This window comes from Panthera uncia, chromosome A2 (assembly GCF_023721935.1).
Source record: "Panthera uncia isolate 11264 chromosome A2, Puncia_PCG_1.0, whole genome shotgun sequence".
NCBI lineage: Eukaryota > Metazoa > Chordata > Mammalia > Carnivora > Felidae > Panthera > Panthera uncia.
In genome coordinates, this window is record NC_064816.1 from 20335332 (window position 1) to 20350360 (window position 15029).

General features: G+C 54.0%; 1 protein-coding gene across 1 annotated transcript in view; it reads right to left on the bottom strand.

Moving 5' to 3' along the window:
- Positions 1-932: 932 nt before the first annotated feature.
- Positions 933-15029, bottom strand: part of STIMATE (STIM activating enhancer) — a 54971-nt gene continuing 40874 nt past the window's right edge. Inside the window, exons 4-8 of the mRNA XM_049640699.1 lie at positions 13426-13547; positions 8462-8574; positions 7347-7424; positions 6423-6572; positions 933-4557 (exon numbers count right to left, since the gene is read on the bottom strand). Of these exons, the coding sequence (XP_049496656.1) occupies positions 4441-4557; positions 6423-6572; positions 7347-7424; positions 8462-8574; positions 13426-13547 (580 nt within the window). The 3' untranslated portion in view covers positions 933-4440. The remainder of the gene's footprint in view (positions 4558-6422; positions 6573-7346; positions 7425-8461; positions 8575-13425; positions 13548-15029) is intronic.

Genomic DNA, 15029 nt, shown 5'->3' on the forward strand with positions numbered 1-15029 from the left:
GATCCAAGCCCATTCCAGGCACTGAGCTGTGGAGAGAGGGACAGGCCCAAGGTCTCTCCTGAAGGCCATTTAGCTTTCTGCTAGCTCCTAATAGCCCATCCCTGAAGGGGAGACCCTCGGGGTGCAAGGCAGAATTCTCCACCTGAGATGGGTGTGGGGAGGGGATGTGGGTGGGAGGTCGGCCACATTCCATCTCCTGGTCAGTGTGTGGTGGGGATTATTTTTATCCTTGGAGGCTCCAGGCAGACAGAACCCCACCAGGCACTGACACTTGGTTATCCCGAATACCACTCCACTGCTGTCATGCCTCCAATCTCCCCCTCCAAGTCCCAGGAGGCCAATGAGAGGACTGCCAGGCTCCATCTGAGACCAGCGCTCAGGGGCACAGACCCAGGACTGCAAACGGGGCCGAAAGGCACCAAGGGTGGGCCCAGCCTGGGAAGGGTGCTTTGGCATTGCCCCCAATCCCGCCACCCCAGCTGGCTCTGCCCAGGGAGGCACCTGCCTCCCAGCCCTGTGGCCTTGCTCCTCACCCCTCAACCTCCCAGTACTGCTTGCTCCTCAGGAGGAGGTAAAGCAGCTTTTACTCGCCTTAGCAGGTAAGTGGAAAAGGCAAGAGTACTTTTAGCTTGTTCCCTTGGCAGATTCTGGCTCCGGTGTGTGTCACGAGGTGATGTAGGTTCATTCACACTTGGCTTCCTGGGGGAGAATCTTCTAACTCACTGGGGAAATCTTCTTGACCCCATTAAGCTGTTTCAACTCCAAAGAACACACAACCACAGCCACAAGTGATGGTTTTTTTTTTAAAAAATGTATTAAGATGTGAAACTTTATTGTAAACCATTGTACAATGTTAAGTACATCATCTTCCCTTTCATTTCAAAAACGGGTTTCTGTGAGTCATCACTGATTAAACACCCCCACCAGAAGGGCAGTGGAAATAAGCCACGGTTTGCTCACGTTGGTCTGAGTTCTAAGAAACATCATGAAAAGAGAAATCAAATGAAACCAACCCACCCACCTAGCCAGGAGCTCAAGTAGCTGACAGCCATTGGACCAGAAGTCCCTCACCAAGAGCAAAGCCCTTCAGAGCTGCCAGTGCCGCACAGGGCAAAGCAGAGAGCTCTCCACTCCTGGCTGGAAGTGTGTGCAACATCTCAACGCCAACCCTACACCCTACAAGGTGGCTGCTTTGGCCAATGAGAAGTTCCTAGAGCTGTCTATGTTGGCCTGGCTGTGAAAAGGCCAGTGAGTTGTTGTCTGGAGGCCAGAGTGGGCTCCTGGGCAGCTGACAGATGGGGCCTCTGTGCTGCAGGCCACAGGACTACACTGCCTAGGATTTGAGCCTTATCTTTTCCCTTTAAAGGCATGATAGGACAATACTCGCCTAGGACTCCCTGTTGCCAGGAAGGGGCACCAGTTAAAGCTTGAGGCAGGAGGCCGCCAGCATGCCTGTGGGTTAACTAATGGGCCACGGGCCCTTATCTCGAAGGTCTTCTGAGCAGACCAAGAAGCCACTGCGGCCCAGGATCTCACCAACATCCCCCTTTGCCACTGTCCACATGCCACTGACAACAAAAGGAAATAAGGCCAACAATGATTCCTTCCATTGAGATGTGACAGTTTTACCTCATCAGGTTATTTCCATCAGTTACAAGAAACTTGTTCATGACCTTGACTTATAAGCTTTCATCATGCATGGCTTGGCCAAGGTCCACTCTTGGACAGATCAGATGGATAGCACACAATGTCCAGTTGGTGTCTCATGGTTTCTCAAGCACAGTGACACTTGCCATGTGGCTGGGTAAAGAGCTGTACCTCGTAAGGCACCTTGGGGCAGGTGGAGAGGAGACTCATCCCAGGGAGGGAGGGAGGACAGCTCAGGGGAAGTTCTGACCATGGTCCTCTGCATCTGGTCTCTCCTGGGACAGTGTACCACAGAAAAACCCCCAGTGACTGCAGGAAACACTCCAGGGAATACAAACTCTGTGTGTGTGTGTGTGTGTGTGTGTGTGTGTGTGTGTGTGTGTTATACACCCATGCACACACACACACAGGAAGATAAGGCCAAACAGGCAAGGCCACACTGTCCAGTCCCACACACCACAAGGCCCTCTATGATTAGACACTCATCCCCTAGTCAGCCAGCTCTATGACTGTGGCTCAGAGACTAAAGCCCTTATTGAAAATCAGGATACAGGGAAAAACCACCACTCACTCTCCACCACTTTGTCCCCCAAACCCACTGCCCAGCAGGCACTGGGAAGGGCCTTCGGAAGAACAGATTGTCGAGGCTTACATAACCCCTACTTTCCATCTTTCATGGACTGTGTCTCTCCCACTCGCTGTGCCTGGAGCTCAAGGCTGAAAGCACATCTCTGATTCTGAGCTCAGTAAGGTGCAGGAAACAGCGATGGGCACAGGTTGTTCAGACAAAATGAAACAGGAGGGAAAAGTACAGGGAGCCAGCAATGCCACGAGGGGCTGATGTGCAGCAGGCACAACGTCAGTTCTGGTCTTCCCCAGCACCGATTCTCCAGGGCAGACACCTCACCGTGGCCAGGGACGGGAGGGGGTTAACAGCCTAAATGAGGGCAGAAGCGGATACAGCCTCTAGTCTTGCAAGCAATCTTGCCTCCTGCGGCAGATGCCCACTTTTGCAGAGTCGCTGCTCACGGCAGTGACAGGTCCCAGTTCCTCTCAGCCCTCTGGGTCCAGACTCCCACGGGAAGAAGGGCTGAGAAGCCCACTCCCCCTGCCCTGCCCCTGGGTGGGATGTGAAAGGTGAGGCAGGCCCAGGGCTTAACAGTTTGGCTCCCACGCTACAATTCAGACCCAATCTACACAAGGGCAGCACTTTTGTATGTAGGTCTAAAAGGAAGGTTCTGGACCAGGTGGCCTCTCTGCACCTGTCTCACTTCCAGCTCCCACCTTAGTGGTGTAGTTATCTATTCCTTAATTTCTGTGGCTGCCTCTGGGCTCTGACAAAACCCTGGCTGCTCCACCGTGCTGCTTCCACAGTAGGACAAGTGCCCAGGCCAACTCATTCCACTGTGGTCAGCAGACTCCTAAAGCTACGGGGGCCTGTGGCCATGCTGAGGAGTGGGGCCGCTCCCCAGGGAGGGCACATGGGCTTAGAAGCACCTCGCCTACCTGTGGAGGCAGATGGTAAGCTCTTGCACCTCAACCTGCCCCGTCCCCAGCTGCCCTGTATCTTTGAAGGACGTGAGAAACAGGATCACTGGGCAGGCAGGGGTTCCTCAGACTATTGTGCAAAACAAGGGGATGACAGTAAGACAACAGGCAGAGGGCAGCCTGGGAGGAAGTTCCTGGGGCTGGTCCAGCAGCTGGTTCTGAAGGCTGCACCAGTGGGAGGCAAGGAGGCCCAGACTGAATTTTAAACTACAGATTTGGAGGCTCTGAAGAGAGACAGGGAACACACAGGGCTGGCCTCGAGGTCTCAGTTTCTCTGGACACAGACCTCTTAGGCTCTTTTCTTGGTCACATTTAACTAAAACCTCTACCTGCCAGCAGAAAAACCAAGCCACTGGACAGAGCACTTCCTGTCCCACACGCACCAGGGCCCTAGCTCGACCTTCAGACCAGCTGCCTCCCAGTCAGGCCTGCCCTACACAGACTCACTGGGTTTGTTCCTTTCAGATAAGGCTTCATTTCCCTTCCTGCTGAGACCATTTACCTCATCTTATCGCAGATTGCCTACAAATATTCCAAATTAACAAAACTCTTGACTTTTTCTTCCCACCAGTTCACATCTCATGGAAGGCAAACAAACCCATTTCTTTGGGGATTAAAAAGAGTTTTTAAATACAATAGTATGAAAATATAACTTAAAAATATAAAAGTCAACAGCGTACGGAAGACTTAAAAAATCTATGTTTTGCCCATTAGTCCCATAGGAAATAAACACATACTCAAAAAACATTAACACTGTGACAGCTCATAAAACCGGCTTTAGAAATCAGTAGTTACAAAGCCATTTCGAGTAAGAAAGCATTGCGGTTCCAACTTGGTCAATGAGTGACTTTTAGCCCCAAACGTGTTATGTGTCCACGCGCCCAGAGCCTTGCGGAAAGGTTCTGCCCACAGCCTGTGTGTGTGCGTGTTTCCCTCCTCGATGCCACCCAGCCAGACACAGGACGGGGCTTCTGGGTCCCTCACAACACCGTCTGGGACAACGACAGACAGACAAAACGCCTCGCTTGCATATTTGGTCAGTGTTTGTAGTGCAACTGAGTGGGAGCCTCCGGCTGCCGCAAACCCCTCGGCGCCGGCCCGTCCTCCCTCTGTCGAGTCACAGTAGTCTGGGAGCGGGCGGAGACGGCAAGAGGGGCGGAGGTAGAAGAGGAAGGGCAGGGAGGAGAGAAGGAAGGACCCGGCAGCCGGCTGGGCCCCCAAACCTGACCCCAGCGCAGGAGTGTGTCACACGGGCAGCCCGAAGCGGTGCTTCTTCTTCTTCGCGGGCTTCAGGGGGGTCAGTCTGCGCAGGTCTTCCTCTACGTCAGACTCCTCCATCTCGTCATCGGCCGAGATCAGGATCTGAGGCGGGGGGCGGGGGAGGCACGGTCTGCGTCACCACCAGCGGTGCCTTCTTCCTCTGCCCTCCCTCCACCCCAGCACCAGGGTGCCGACCCCTGTAGGAGGCCTCTGGTCTCGTGTTTCTTGAGGAAAGGGTGATGGGGAGGCCCCTTTACAGAGTAAGACCACCCCAGACTTCACTTACTCTCAGGATATTCACGGGCTACTGAAACCAGCATCGAGCTGACATACCCGCCTCTCTGGAGTGCTCCCCACTTCTCCATCCAACCTCCGGCTGGAACGGAACCCCAGTCAGAGCAAACTCAGCAAGGACCCACAACCTAAGGTCATCCTGGCAAAAAAGCCCAATCTTGACCAGGGGCATCACAAGTCTTTGAAGTTGCCTTCAATAAAGCAAAAGCAAACAAAAGAGTCCCCTTTCTCAAGAGGAAAAGAAAACATCTGTGGAGCACATACGAGGCAGGTGTGTTTCAGAGCAGCTGCTTTAAGCCAACTTTGTAACTTGTGAAGACAAAAGGAGCCCTTCACTCTTCTGAATCCCTGGAATGACTCGGCCACGGAGCAAGGGCATCCAGGGCAAACTCACTCACTGCCAACCTGCCACACCACTTGCCTGGCTCCGCAGACCTCTGGGCATCACAGAAGGACAGGGACAGTTGCAGCTGTACAGGGGACCATGAGCTCATGCTCTCCCGGGGGTAGGATGGGGACATCACCTCTTCCTGGACCACTCCCTTGGTGGCTCCCAGATTAAACCTTCTCTCTGGCTCCCGACTGCCTGTACATGTGTGCCCCAATCACAAAGCACCTTGCCTGTCTCGCCGAGACCTTTGCCTGTACCTCATTTCTTGTCATCCCATCTTACCCTGAGGAACACAGGCCGCTCTGGCCATGATGGATTTCACATTGCCCAGATGCCATACCACATGAGCAAGACTGCTCATGAGTCATTGCTTCTGCCTGTAGTGCTGTTTGTCATTCACCCAATGTTCACCAGGCTCTTACAACACGACAGGCCCCGGGACGGATCCTAGGCACCCCTAGAGAAGACATGGGCTTACCCTCTGTCTTGCTCTTCTACCCAGCTTCCAAAACTCCCTCCAGGATGCCCCCAGGAGTTAAACAAACTGTTCCAGGGTCCTCACAGGGCTTTTGTTAACACCTCAATCTCAAAACCATCAGTCTTACAGAGAGCTCTTCAGACACGTTCACCTCATGCAGTCTGAAGGTCTCTCAGGGAAAATGTCACCTCAGCCATTTCTGTAGCCCCACCCTGGGGGCTGACAAGGCCCTTTCAGGAGGCAGCCTTGGCCTCACCCTGCAGCACACAGAAGTGCAGGCTGCCCAGGGAGTGTAACTTTGCCTCTATGCTCCTAGTTATGACCACCAGTCTCCTCCAAGTCCAAACCCTTGAATGTAGGAAACCTGAAAATATGGGAAGGTGAGGTGCCCTGGGAAGGTCTGGCTACCCCTACGTTTTAGACTTTTCTAGTGAGCTCAGCCAACACTTCTGCTGCTCTGTAGTGGTGGGCAGGGATTCAAACGCCTGAATGCTTAAAGGTCAATGATCAGGCTCAGGAGAGTCTGTGCCAGCTTCCCTGGAAGGAAAGGCAGGGAAAGGCAACCCCTCCCTTCCCTGTCTTCCTCCACTGGCGGAGGGATTGGGGAGGGACTGTCGGGGCCCTCACCACACTGGGTGCTCCACCTTCCTGCCCTGGGAAGGCCAGGGACTGCAGGGATGGGTCCCTGCCAGATGGAGCTGTCAGCCTCTTCTCCCTCCCCCTGGCTAGTGCTGAGAGGACCAGATGCAAACAGAGACCAGAGACCTCCCTGGGTCGGGTGGTAGCACGGGGGCTCAGCCCTACCTCAGACTCTGACTCCTCGTGGGATGCGGCCCTTCGGTAGCGGACCTTACTCCCATTCCTCGAGTCCTGGTTGGCTCCCCTTTCTTCTAGTTTAGCTTTCGTCCTCCCCTTTCTCATGAGGAAATTGTCCACTACCCAGAACATCAAAGCCTGTGGGGAGGGAACCTGAGCGTTACTCCGGGATAAGCCGTTTGTGAAAGCAGAGCAGACCCCATCGGCATGCCTCCTACCCGCTCCAGATTACGTCCAGGACAAGGGAAAGAAAACCCTCATCCAGTCCCCCTGCTCTCACAAGCTTTCAAAGAGACACCCACTCTCCACTTCCTTTGTTTCTACTTTCTTATCAGAGAACTGGTAAGAAAGCCCTGGCCCTCTTCACCCCGAGTGGTGGTGACTGATGGGGACAGCCTGCCTTGAGCCTTTGCCTTAGCCACTAACAAGGTCTCTGGGCTCCTGGTTGGGGCTCCTTCCACGGGCTGAGCGGCTGGCCTGCATAGTCGGCCACGTCTGTCAGCCCCAGGTGCCTGTAGCATTTCTTCTCACTGTTTCCTAAGTCTAGCCAGTGTGCTTGTGAGTTTTTCTTAGAGCTCTGTGTAAACGACAGGGATAGAAGCCTGGCATCCTGATCTAGAAATCCTTGTCATGCATGTGGTGGGCCTCGTTGGTGGGAGGTCCCCTGGCAGGGAGGGCAAGACAGTTCCCGGGACCCTCCATCTTGCACAGGGGGCCTGGAGCATGGGGTGTGCCTGTTGAGAAAGCAATCCTGCCATCTTCACGTCTGGAGTGGGGGTGGGGAGAGGGCAAATGCTCACACAGAGGGACGTGGGGGCCAAAAGGGGCTTTCTCTGTCAGACTCTGAACTGTGAATGGGACACTGGAAGGCAGAGAGCACGTGGGGGTAGGAAAATGCAACATGGCACTGACATTGACAAAGAAGGGGACGATCAGCATGACGATGGCCAGTTTCAGGTCTGGGTTTTCAATGGGATTCAACAGGGCCACCTGTAAAGAGAAGCAGACTCCGTGAGGTAGGGAGACACCACAGGGAAGGCACCTGAGGGTGGGGGTGGCGGCACGGGTCAATCCATGAGGCCCCGAGCAGGGCGGCATAGCTTAGACCACAGTCCCCCAAACTCTGATGGGTAGAGCACCTCACGCCCAGGGCTGCACAGGCTGTCCCGAAGTGTGACTGCTAACAAGGCAGGCCAGAGAGAGCACTTGGAGCAGTTAGGGCTTTCACAGCTTGCCCAGGGCTGTGGACTCAGGAAACGTAGTGGGCTTACAACCACACACCAGGAGGCATGGAGGGTGGGGAGGCTTTGGGGAGATAGAGGGAGCAAGGTCAGCGGATGCTCATTACAGACACTAGCAATGAGGCGCCAGGCCGCTTTCTTACAGAAGTCCTGCACCCCAACCACCTCCCGAAGGACAACAGCTCTGAAAAGCCTTGGTTTATTTTCTTAAAAAATAAAAAGCAGATACAAATAAAACCAAAGGAAAGCCAAGTTCTGAGCTACTTGTTTCCAAAGGCTCTTTGGCTGGTTTCATGTGGCCACATGGAGGAAATGGGCACCGGGGCCAGAGGGCAAAGCCAAGGGAACCCTGGGAACAACGTGCAACCAGGAGCTTCCTGTGCCACCAAAGGGCTCAATTAAACCACTGGCAAAGACGGGTGCGTGAGGACATGTGCAGATGTAGAGAACACCCTCCTGAGGGTTGCAGTCATGAGGCCTAAAGACCGCATCAGCCAGTAAGCAATCCGAGGGCAGGGACTCTTACTTCCATTACGTATCCCAAGGCTTAATCTAGAGCAGATGTTTGCATGATCCAAAGAGATGGAGGCTAAGTGGAAAAACAAGCTCCTGCTCTCGACAGGTGGCCCTATCACGTGGAATCCAGGCTGCATTCATGCAGGCAAGAAAGAAAGAAACAACAAATTTGGTTTTCTAATAAGGTTGGGAATGTGTGGGAGGTAGGGGAAAAAGTACCACCTTGCTTGGTGTCCCAAGGAGCTGGTAGAGAAGGGACAAGAGGCAAACCTTTTTCCACTGAAGTATGAGGAGGACGATGAAGACGACAGACTTCTCAAAAATCATGATCACGATGTAAAGAGCACACTGCCCAACCCAGGCTCCACACTGCAGAGGGTCTCCTGTGGGGACAGTGGGTGTGCAGTCACGTGGGGCCCGGACACCACACCTCTGTCCCGTACCCACCGCTGTGAGCCCTCACGCCCCCAGCTCACACCAGAATGCCAGCTCTAAAGCCACTTAATGAGCCCTGAAAGCACCAAGAATCACTTCAGCGCAAGTAGACAAATGCGAGTGTTTTAGACAAAATCAGAGAATTCCTAATTTGGAGATACCAGCGTGGCGTTTCTTTCAAGAGATTCTAAGATATAATTAAAAAAACTAAAGTTAGTAAGTGCTCCCTGCTGGGGCTCGGAGAGCTGGCTCTTTTTGTCCACTGGCAGAGCTGTGTGAAGCAAGACTGCTATTATTATCCGTTGTTGATTTTTCCAGTGACTGTGGTGCCACCCATCCTTTCCTCCATCTGTGGGCTGGCTGATGTTTGTGACTGTGATGGCAGCAGATAACCTCTTTGCTCATCTGCTACCCCCACCTACCCTCCCCGGCTGTCCCTGCCGCCCTCAGCCCTGAAGGCAGAATTCGGACCAGAGGGATTCTGATTCTGTCTACACAGGGCAGCCCAAGACAGCTTTGGCTGGGGACAAAGAAGAAAAGTGGGCAGCCCTCACAGCAAGGGGGCAGCAGTGAGGGGCTGTGCCTTGGGGCTGTGCCAAGGGTCCATCTGTGATCCCATCACTCACCGTGTTTGAGAAATGGAGAAATCCCAACAGTCCAAGCTGGGGTACACGCAGGCCCTGGAGGGCCTCCAGAATGTTTCAACAGGGACTAGAAGGAAGGGTGGAGGACCAGTCCCAGGGAAGGATCTGTATCCTCAGGGACAGGCAGAACCCACAGGATGGGCCTCCCGGGGAGCCACACATGCCTCCCCAAAGTGGGAGATGCAGGGAGAGTGGGGTGGGGTCCCCCGGGGCCGGCTCTGGGAGCTCTGCTGCACTTGTATGACCACCGCTGACCAGAAGAGCAGGGTAGACGGTAGCTTTTCAGGGGAGGCAAAGGCCCTAATATAGGCAGTGAGAAGAGAACGTGACCCAGAGAGAAGGCGCCAGCTTCTCGTTGGAGTCTATGGTTTCCGTAGCCATCCCTGTCACAGGCCCCAGCCCTGCCAGAGCCTGCCAGTGGAAGAGCAAGTGAATGCCTTCACGCAGCTGTAATGGACACAACATCAGGCCATTCCCTTTTCTGGAAAGCCTCGGGAGAAGGGTACAGAAGGCATGCAGAAGAGCCAAAGGGCCTTCCTTTGAGCTCGTTCTGTCTACTTTCACTTTTGGGATTAGACGCAGCTGAGCCAAGAAACCACTTCAGAAGCACAATCCCTCCTAGCCAGACTTTTAATGGAGTTCTGTAATCCCCTCAGTAAACTACGTGACCTTACCGAGAAAAGTTCTCAGAAACAACCAATCAAAATATTTGTTAAAAATCATTAAGATTGGAGACAGAGCACTAGCAGGCAGTATCTCTGAATGGGGACTGCCGTGTTTAAAGTCAACAGAACAAGGGGCCACACTTAATGTCAAGAGAAAACCCACTTGCTCTGTGTGTCTGCTCCCTCTGCCCTTCAGCTTGAGGTGACTGACAAAGGGGGACGTGTTTTCCTCCCTCCCCTCGTGTTGCCCCCTCAAAGCTTAGCTGCAGCTGCGGCTTGTTTCATTTACACGCTTTAATAAAAAACATGGTGGAAAAAAATGAAAAAAAACCTGTGCAAACCTGCTCCCACACGTCCCTTCCTCTGCTGTGTCCGGACCACATGCAGCCCCAGCTGGAATGGGCACATGTGCGGTTTGTTTTTCAGATTTGTTTCATTTGAGAGCCTTTCAGATGTTCCCCACTGTCTCATCGTTTAAAAACAGACACGTCAGGCATTCTCGATGTGTCCTGCTTTTTACCACAATGGACAGCCTCAGGTTCACACATGGGTGTTTTTTTGTTTTTTTTTTTAATTTTTTTTTTAATGTTTATTTATTTCTGACAGAGAGAGAGAGAGACAGAGCATGAGCAGGGGAGAGGCAGAGAGAGAGGGAGACACAGAATCGAGAGCAGGCTCCAGGCTCTGAGCTGCCAGCACAGAGCCCGATGCGGGGCTCGAACTCACAGACCGCAAGATCATGACCTGAGCCAAAGTCGGACGCTTGACCGACTGAGCCACCCAGGTGCCCCCATGGGTGTTTTTTTATTGAATAAGTTCCTCAGGATAAATCGCAGGAATAGGGGACAAACGGACAGAACATGTTTGTCTCTCAAGGCTTCAGGAAGGGACCATTAGGACAGGGGCAGGCAGCAAAACCCACAAACCACTGGTGCCCCTGGGGCAGAGACCCCACTTTCAGAGCTTCCGCTTGGGGAGAAGCTGCCTGGTCATCTGACTGTAAGCACACCTGTCACCTGGATCTCGTCTCACCCCTCAGGGCCGCGTGGCTGATTCCTCAAGTCCCAGGTGCTTCTCAGCAAGTTCACCCTCTCCTCTAGGGACAAAGGAAGCACCTAGAAAACAAGCCCTTCTTCTTCGCTTAGCTGAGAAGAGAGCTCTGGGGCTTACATGGAACCATGGCCTCAAGCAGTGGGCTGGTCAACAGCTGCAGGAGACAGAATAACGGTCCCACAGAGAGACCACATCCTAGTCCCAGGAACCTGTGCGCGTGTCAGGTAACCTGGCAGAGGGGAGGGAGGTCGCTAACCAGCCGATTCTAAGAAAGGGAGAGCATCCTGCAGTATCCAGGTGGGCCCAGAGTGCTCACAAGGGCACTTCAAGCTGGAAGGAGGTGCTGGAAGGTCAGCGTGATACTGCGTGAGAGGACCGGTTGCGGGCCCCTCGGAGGGAGGAAGGGGCCACGACCAGGCAGTGCAGGCAGCCTCTAGGAGCGGGAAAAGACAAGGACACGGGTGCCCCCCTAGAGACTCCAGAAGGAACCAGTCCTGCCGACACCTTGACTTTAGCCCAGGGAGGCGCACGTGGGATGTCTGAACTACGACTGTAAGGCAAGAAATCCGTGTTATTTGAAGCCACTAATTTCCTGGTAACTTTTTATAGCAGCGATAGAAACCGGTAACATGGACAGAAACAGAATGAGGGAACATCACATGTGCTGTCCTCCGTCAGCCTAGGGAGGGAGGACTCAGGATGGTCCTGGATAAGGGGCAGCTACATCTGGAGACACCCGGCTTGAAGACTTGGGTTCCTAAATGCAGTGGTGGGAAGACAGGACTGCACGGAAGCAAGCAGCTCAGACAGCTGCTGCCTCCCCAACACACTGGGGATGGGTGCAGTGCCTGCTGTGACAGGGCCAGCCTGGCCTCCCCTCCCGCGAGTCATCAAGGGGCCATGGGTGCACCTCCCACAGCACTGGTCACCACAGTGCAGTCCAGAGCCCCGCCTTCCGGGACGGGTTTCAGTGGCAAGCAGTGAGCAGCACCGTCCTTGGAGTTGGTGGGAGAGGAGACCCCCCCCCCCGCCCCCCGCCCCACCTCAGCTGTGCACTGGCTCGCTGTGTCACTTAACCTCTCTGGGCATGAGCCTATAAATGAGGATGGCACCGCTGTGGTCCGAGTGTGTCCTCTAAGCTGAGGAGTCATGACTCGGGGCTTCTCAGAAGCCTTCTCTTGAGCCACAGGAGCACACACTGTGTGTCAGACACTATCTTTAAGTCCATGACTCACCAGGCATCGAGTAACGGGGCTAAGAAAAGCCCTCCCCTGAGTTCATCTCCCCTCAATGGGGACAAACAATTACTTAAGATTTCTAGAAATACCCAAGGCACTCAGAGCCAGCTCCATGAATCGGCTCCTTTTACATGTTGGTGCCTTGTGAGTTTTCAGTCATCTAGGAGTGACCGGCCCTGAGGCCCAGACCCAGGAGCTCTGTGGAAGGTATGAACAGGAAACAGAGTGGAGGTCCAGAATTCCTTCCCTTCTGTTCTGTGTGTGCCCCTATGTGGCCAAGGCCCCGCTGATGCTGTTCCCACTGAGACCAGGAGCTCCTGCTCCCAGACAGTAGGGACCAGCTATGAAGGTGGTCCTGAATTCCCAGGGTGTGGCAAGGCCTGAAGGAGGCACCTGTCTCTGCAGCCCGGCTCAGGCCACAGCCAGCCGCTTCCCTGGGAGTACGAAGTTGAAGTCAAGGGCGATGTGTTTGTGCTGGGAGACAGCCTCAGGGGAACTTCCTGCCCAGGCCATTGTCCCTGGGGCCTGAGGAGAGGGGGGTGGGTCAAAGATGAGCTAGCAGCCAGAGGTCACCTGTTTTAAGCCACGTCTCTTTGAGGGAGGATGCACCTGGTGTCCCTGGCAGCCGTATGTGCCAGAAACCGGTGGGGGCCAGCCTACTGTCAGGAGACAGCAAGGCAACTTGGCCCCAGGGAGGGGAGAATCCTCCATCTTGCCCTGCAGCCCCTGTAGTGAAATGGCCCAATGGCAGGACAAGCACAGACATGCGGCACAAAGAGGGCCAGCTCCCTACTGAGCACCTCCCAAACCAAGAGCTGTCCCTTCTCTAACGAGGTGGGCAGGCGGTGTGTACTCAGTGGGAAGCTCGGCACAGTGAGGTGGCCTTACAGCCAGCAGGTGTGGCCTCCAGTGCCCTCTGGTGGAAGAGGCCAATGCTGTGGCTCTCCCTGTGTCCAGGGTCTCTTGGCTCCTGTGGTCTAGTGGCAGTGATGTGCGTACCTACCCACCTCAGACGTGTGGCACTCAGATACCAGCAGGGGACCAGAACTGGCCCCACAAGCACACAGAGGAGACAGTCACCGGCTCCTGAACCCTTGAATCCACTGGCCTGGAGGGCTGTATGGGACAAGGAGCAGAGCCCCCTCTAGGAAGCGCCCCCCACACTCCATACGACGTTACCAATGTCCGTGCTACGTTACCATATTCGCCAAAACGCAGAGACTCCCACTGCTGCCACTCCACCAAGACGCTGACAGCACGCACGCCCACGTAGATGAGCAGCATGCCTACGGTGGCGTCCAGGAGGAAGTTGATGAGGTACCTGGGAGGAGAGGACATAGCAGCACTGTCAGGAAGCAAGAGCCCCTGGTGGGCCAACTTCAAGCCTGATGCCCTGGTACTTTGGCCTGTTCTGGGGCCCGTGCAAGAGGCTGCGGGGCTCACTCCCAGGAACCCCAACGAAGCCTCCCCACGACAGTGTGCTGACACTCATCAGGGACAAAGAAACTTGGAAGACCTCAAACACTCCCAGCAAATAAAGACTTCTCATAAGACAGAGTGCCTGGAAACAGCAAGGGAGTCAGCAGGGAAACAGAACTTAATTCAGTAAAAGAAGTCTGTTCCATGACACTGTTCACATCCTGACGGTCCAGTCCACCCAAAGCCCTGAGACAGTGCTCCTGTTCCAGGTCAGGGCCATGTGGCCCTTGTTCATCCCCATATTTCAGATTCAGAGCCTACCATGGAGGCAAGTACAAGTACTTCTAAGGAGTAGAAGCTTTATTCCCATGGAAAAGGCACGATGACGGGAGAAGGAGAGGAGGAGGGTCGGAAGAGCACTCCCACCTTGATCATGTGTTCTTGTAAGGTCTGTTCCCATGTGTCTGATACACACCTCTTCCCTCACCAAGGAAAGGGCCTCCCTCGAGGGCCTGTACCCAGATCTTACTGATCACAGGCCCCAGTTCTCCACACAAAGCATGAGACAGGCCATCACTGGGTCAGGTACAGCCCTCTGGGATGCCAAGTGGCTCGGAAAGCCTTCAAAGTAGTGCCAGATGCCACAGATCAACTGTGACACTTTCCGCTTTCTGAGGCTTCAGACATTTTATGCAGACTCACAGCCCCCACCCTAAGATAAGGCCCAGGCTTTGGCGATACGCACAGCACACTGATACTGGAGGGGCGCCCTGGAGTGGCAAGAAAACCAGAGGGGAAGGTGGTTTCTCCCGTCTGCCCTTCCTCTTTAAAATCACAAGGGGTCACTCTCAGACCAGAGACCAAAGCACAGCAACTGCTTCCAAGGCAATTTCTCCAAGTTCACAGCTGGCCCTAAGCTAAACTGCTCTCGGACGCTTACATCTAATTGGTTTCAAGTGGTTCTCACATCTGAGGCTCACCCTGAAAATAACAAGAACACCTGATACATATATACACATCAGTTCATTCATTCCCTCACCAAATATTTATGCCTACTGTGCGCCAGGCCCTGGGAACAAAGACAGAAAGCTCCATACCCTCTATCCAGCACAGATGAGACCGGCAGACAGCAGTGGGCCCCGAGCCAGACTGGCCAGCTTCAAATTCCACTCTGTCACTACTGAGCCGTGAGAACTTAACTTACGTCCTCTCTGTGTGCCTCAGTTCCCCAAGCTGTAAAATGAGGATAACCAAAGTATCTAAATTGTAGGGCAGGATCAAATGAATTAACACATGTGAACAGTGCTTGCCACCTAGTAGATACTACACAAATGTGTTGTCTGAATCATAGCTCCTCAGAGTCACGAAAGCTTACCCCCCCCCC